The sequence below is a fragment of the Hoplias malabaricus genome, chromosome 10 (assembly GCF_029633855.1).
Source record: "Hoplias malabaricus isolate fHopMal1 chromosome 10, fHopMal1.hap1, whole genome shotgun sequence".
NCBI classification, from domain to species: Eukaryota; Metazoa; Chordata; class Actinopteri; order Characiformes; family Erythrinidae; genus Hoplias; species Hoplias malabaricus.
Genome location: NC_089809.1, coordinates 35,140,415 through 35,144,284, shown reverse-complemented (window position 1 = coordinate 35,144,284; position 3,870 = coordinate 35,140,415). Strand labels below are relative to the sequence as shown.

The 3,870-nt window shown below is 42.6% G+C and overlaps 1 protein-coding gene across 1 annotated transcript; it reads left to right on the top strand.

Moving 5' to 3' along the window:
* The first annotated feature begins 1,438 nt into the window (after window positions 1-1,438).
* On the top strand, window positions 1,439-3,248 carry crygn2 (crystallin, gamma N2). The gene is made up of 4 exons (XM_066684144.1): window positions 1,439-1,459; window positions 2,064-2,312; window positions 2,545-2,690; window positions 3,113-3,248. The coding sequence occupies exons 1-4, from the start codon at window positions 1,439-1,441 to the stop codon at window positions 3,246-3,248; spliced, it is 552 nt and encodes a 183-aa protein (XP_066540241.1).
* The last annotated feature ends 622 nt before the right edge of the window (window positions 3,249-3,870 follow it).

Genomic DNA, 3,870 nt, shown 5'->3' with positions numbered 1-3,870 from the left:
TTTTTGATTGTAATCATTAAACGCAGCATTTTGTTTCACTACACCTGGAGTGGTTCAGTGTGATGTTTTTGGGGAATCGCCTGTGATTATGATTTATTTTACATTCTTCAAAGCGTCTAAACGTAGCTAAATACCTCTGATAAAGAATAGAGCATGTTCAGTTATAGGGGCTGCTATTAATTGATGTAAAGAATATATTTAGGAACAATTTAAAATTCTATATTTAGAATACAATATAAACATTATAATCTAACAACTTAATCTTAGAGTAATTTTCTTCACAGCAGTTTCCTTGTGCCTTGATTTGCACTGGGTTTCCAAAATCAATAAGACTTTACATAAATCATCACTAACAGAACGTCAAAAATACATAAACACATTCATCTTCTGTTCCGCTTGACCATTTCAGGGTCGCAGTGACGTCAATAAAATAAACCCAGACTTTTTCACAAAATAACAAATCTCTCCTTATGACAATTAGTCCTAATATGTCCATTATTAAAGTACATTAGATAAAATTGTGGTGTTTTAACCAGCTATTGTTTGTCAAATGAGGAATTCAGAGAAAGGCATGGGCTATGGGAAGGATTTCTGTTCTAATAGAGGTGCCCTAAAAATCAATACAGCGTGTTTGCTTTCAGAGCGCGTAATCCAACACCATAATGCAGTGCATAGCAGGTAGTTTGCCCCTCACCTCCCCCACACGTGGTATGATGGCGTAGTTTCAGATCACACTGCAGTGTTACAGTATCTGTCCAGTACGTTTATACAGATTACACATCCCTTACACATTGTTCACTTCAACTTCCTTTATTAAAGTGAAAATAAATACACATCTACACATCTGACATTAAGATTTCCTTTTACTGAAATAATATATATATAAATAAAGCTTCTATTTTGGTCCATATCAGTTTCTTCAGACGTCTCTCTGGCTCCTGCAGAACAAAACCCGAAAAAGCCATAGAATCAATGGTGTGGAGAAAGATCAAGATCATTAGAGCCTTTTTCCTTTTCTTTGTGTCTGCCTTTATTTTGCCCTCCACCTGGTTGCCACAGTTACACAAGAAATATTAAATGCCCCACAAAGGTCCTGTCACGTGCAGCCTCCTATAGTAGGACTCCTCTCTTACACACTCACCTCTCCATCCACTGTTGTGAAGAGAAGCGTAGCCTATGCAAAATGGCCCCACAACGTCAAGCAAAGCAAAATCCATTGTACTCATGGGGTGAGCCAAAGCCCAGAATCAGCAGTGCCAAGAGTGAACGGAAAGTGTCCACCAAGCAAAAGCCATAAGCTCGGCATTGTGTGCTCTTTGTTGGCCAAACATCGCGATACCACCCGTCACACCACTGCCCATATATATTGGGGTGTCCAACTTTTTCACTCTCACACTTTCTTACGTGTGGGGCAGGTTGGACCGTATCCAGCGGAAAAATGTCGCAGTATTCTGGAAAGGTAAGCACCTAGGCCAACCAGATACACACACACACACACACACAATCAATGATTATGTAAATCTAATCTAAAACAGCAGTCGGATGACGACTCCTCCGAGGATTGGCACTTCACCTTTCAGATTATTGTCGGAAACTTGTTTCAGAGGTAAAACTATCACACACCAATTTAGTTTTTCCATTGAGTTCTAGGGAGTTCATAAATGTTCTCAGTTTTATAACCAGCCCATTTCTGACTGTGAAGAGAAGCCACTTTTGGACCTGGAGTGGATTCTCCATGAGATTTTGACTCTGCAGCAAAAGTGACAGAAAACCGCTGCGTTCTCACTGATCCTGAGGAGTCATTATCTCAACAGAACAGGAGCGTACAGCACAGTGTTACAGGCCAAAACAGTGGTGTGAAGGACTGTTTGGCCTTTGCAAAGTAAACAACCTGTTGGACAGATCACTATTCATTTTCTCTCCTCAATTCCACCGAACACAAAGCAATTGATAGCTTACTATTCTTACAATTTCACTGTCCAGTCTTGACTTGAGCACCTGACATCCTACCACCTCATCTTCTTGTATTTCCGTCTCTGCCTCTGTTTCGTCCTTTCCCTCAGATAGTGTTTTACGAGGGAAGATGCTTCACTGGAAGGAAGCTGGAGGTGTATGGAGACTGTGATAACTTCCAGGACCGTGGCTTCATGAACAGGGTGAACTCCATCCGTGTGGAGAGTGGTGCTTGGATCTGTTATGACCATCCTGACTTCAAGGGTCAGCAGTACATCCTGGAGCGCGGAGAGTACCCCGAGTTTCAGCGCTGGAACTCCCACAATGACCACATGGGCTCCTGCAAGCCTATCAGGATGGTGAGAACTGGACTGGCTTTACCAGCATCACTGAAATGAAGGCCGAACACCCAAAGCTATGATCTGTTTACTTTGCTAATTTGGATCAAACAAGTACTTTAAGACAAAGAAACGAAACCAATCCAAACTAGCAAAACACACGGCCCCTTTCCACAAGCTTTCAGACTATGTGCAGTGTTGCGGAGGACTTTAAACAGGACCACTGTGATAATGCCCACTTGTACATCCACAGCACGGAGAGCACTACAGAATTGAGCTGTTCGAGGGCTGCAACTACGCGGGTCAGTGCATGGAGCTGTGCGATGACTGCCCCTTCCTGCAGAGCCGTGGATTTGGCAGGAGCTGTGTCAACTCTGTCAGGGTGTTCGGAGATGGAGCGTAAGTGCAACACCAAAACACGTTTAGAAAATCTGCACCTTAATCAAGTTTATAGGCTGGTTTTCTCATGAAAGAATGATACTGTTTTGAAAATGTATCGTTAAACGTATACTGAAGGTGTCAATCAAATCTACTCTATTGAAAAACGTAAGGTCATTACAGAAGACACCATGTGACCCCAGTCTGATTCCTCAAAAACCCTACACACTACATTCTGCCCGTCAGTTATTTTAGTGCATTACTGATGTGTTTCTTCAAGTGTCTAATCCCAACTCACCACAATTTGGAGTTAATGTCCTGAGGAAATTTACAACCGATGTTGTCCCCATCATTTACTCTTTCACACATGCAGCTGGTTTTAAGTCTTGTGTTAAGTACTGGTCCGTTTTTTTAACCTAACCTTGTGTTTTTTTCATCTGAAGCTGGGTGATGTACGAGGAGCCTAACTTCCGTGGCCGTATGTACATCGTGGAGAGAGGAAACTACTGCAGCCACAACGAGTGGCAGGCCCAGAACCCCAACATCCAGTCCATCCGCAGGGTCGTCAACTACTTCTAAATCTCCATCCCACTTTTTTGTTCCCTTCTCCCTTCATTCATACCTCTTTAGCTACAGACTGTGACTATTCCCTTCCAGATCATGTAAAATAAACAATTAAGTTCTACAACAAAAGACAGTATTTTATCAAACATGTCTCTGTCTGTTAATATACTGAGTCTGCCGGCGTTTTCACATTCGCAGGGTTTTTCCATATAGACTGCAATATTTTCCATGTACAATATCATTACAATAAATACACACCTAATAATGACCATAAAAATAAGACGACTAGAACCAAAGCCTAATAAATCCATATTATTAAAAGTTACACACACATCTTTTTATATCTCAAACTTCATTCATCCATTACCTGTAAGCGCTTATCCAGTTCAGGGTCGCGGTGGGTCCAGAGCCTACCTGGAATCATTGGGCGCAGGGTGGGAATACACCCTGGAGGGGGCGCTAGTCCTTCACAGGGCAACACACACACACACATTCACTCACACACACACCTACGGACACTTTTGAGTCGCCAATCCACCTACCAACGTGTGTTTTTGGACTGTGGGAGGAAACCGGAGCACCCGGAGGAAACCCACGCAGACACAGAGAGAACACACCACACTCCTCACAGACAGTC

Excerpts from the sequence above, each read along its gene's own strand:
- crygn2 (XM_066684144.1), top strand. The coding sequence starts at position 1,439 with ATGTCGCAGTATTCTGGAAAG. Across the intron at positions 1,460-2,063 it reads TGTCGCAGTATTCTGGAAAG|ATAGTGTTTTACGAGGGAAG; the intron begins GTAAGCACCTAG and ends CCTTTCCCTCAG. Across the intron at positions 2,691-3,112 it reads AGGGTGTTCGGAGATGGAGC|CTGGGTGATGTACGAGGAGC; the intron begins GTAAGTGCAACA and ends TTTCATCTGAAG.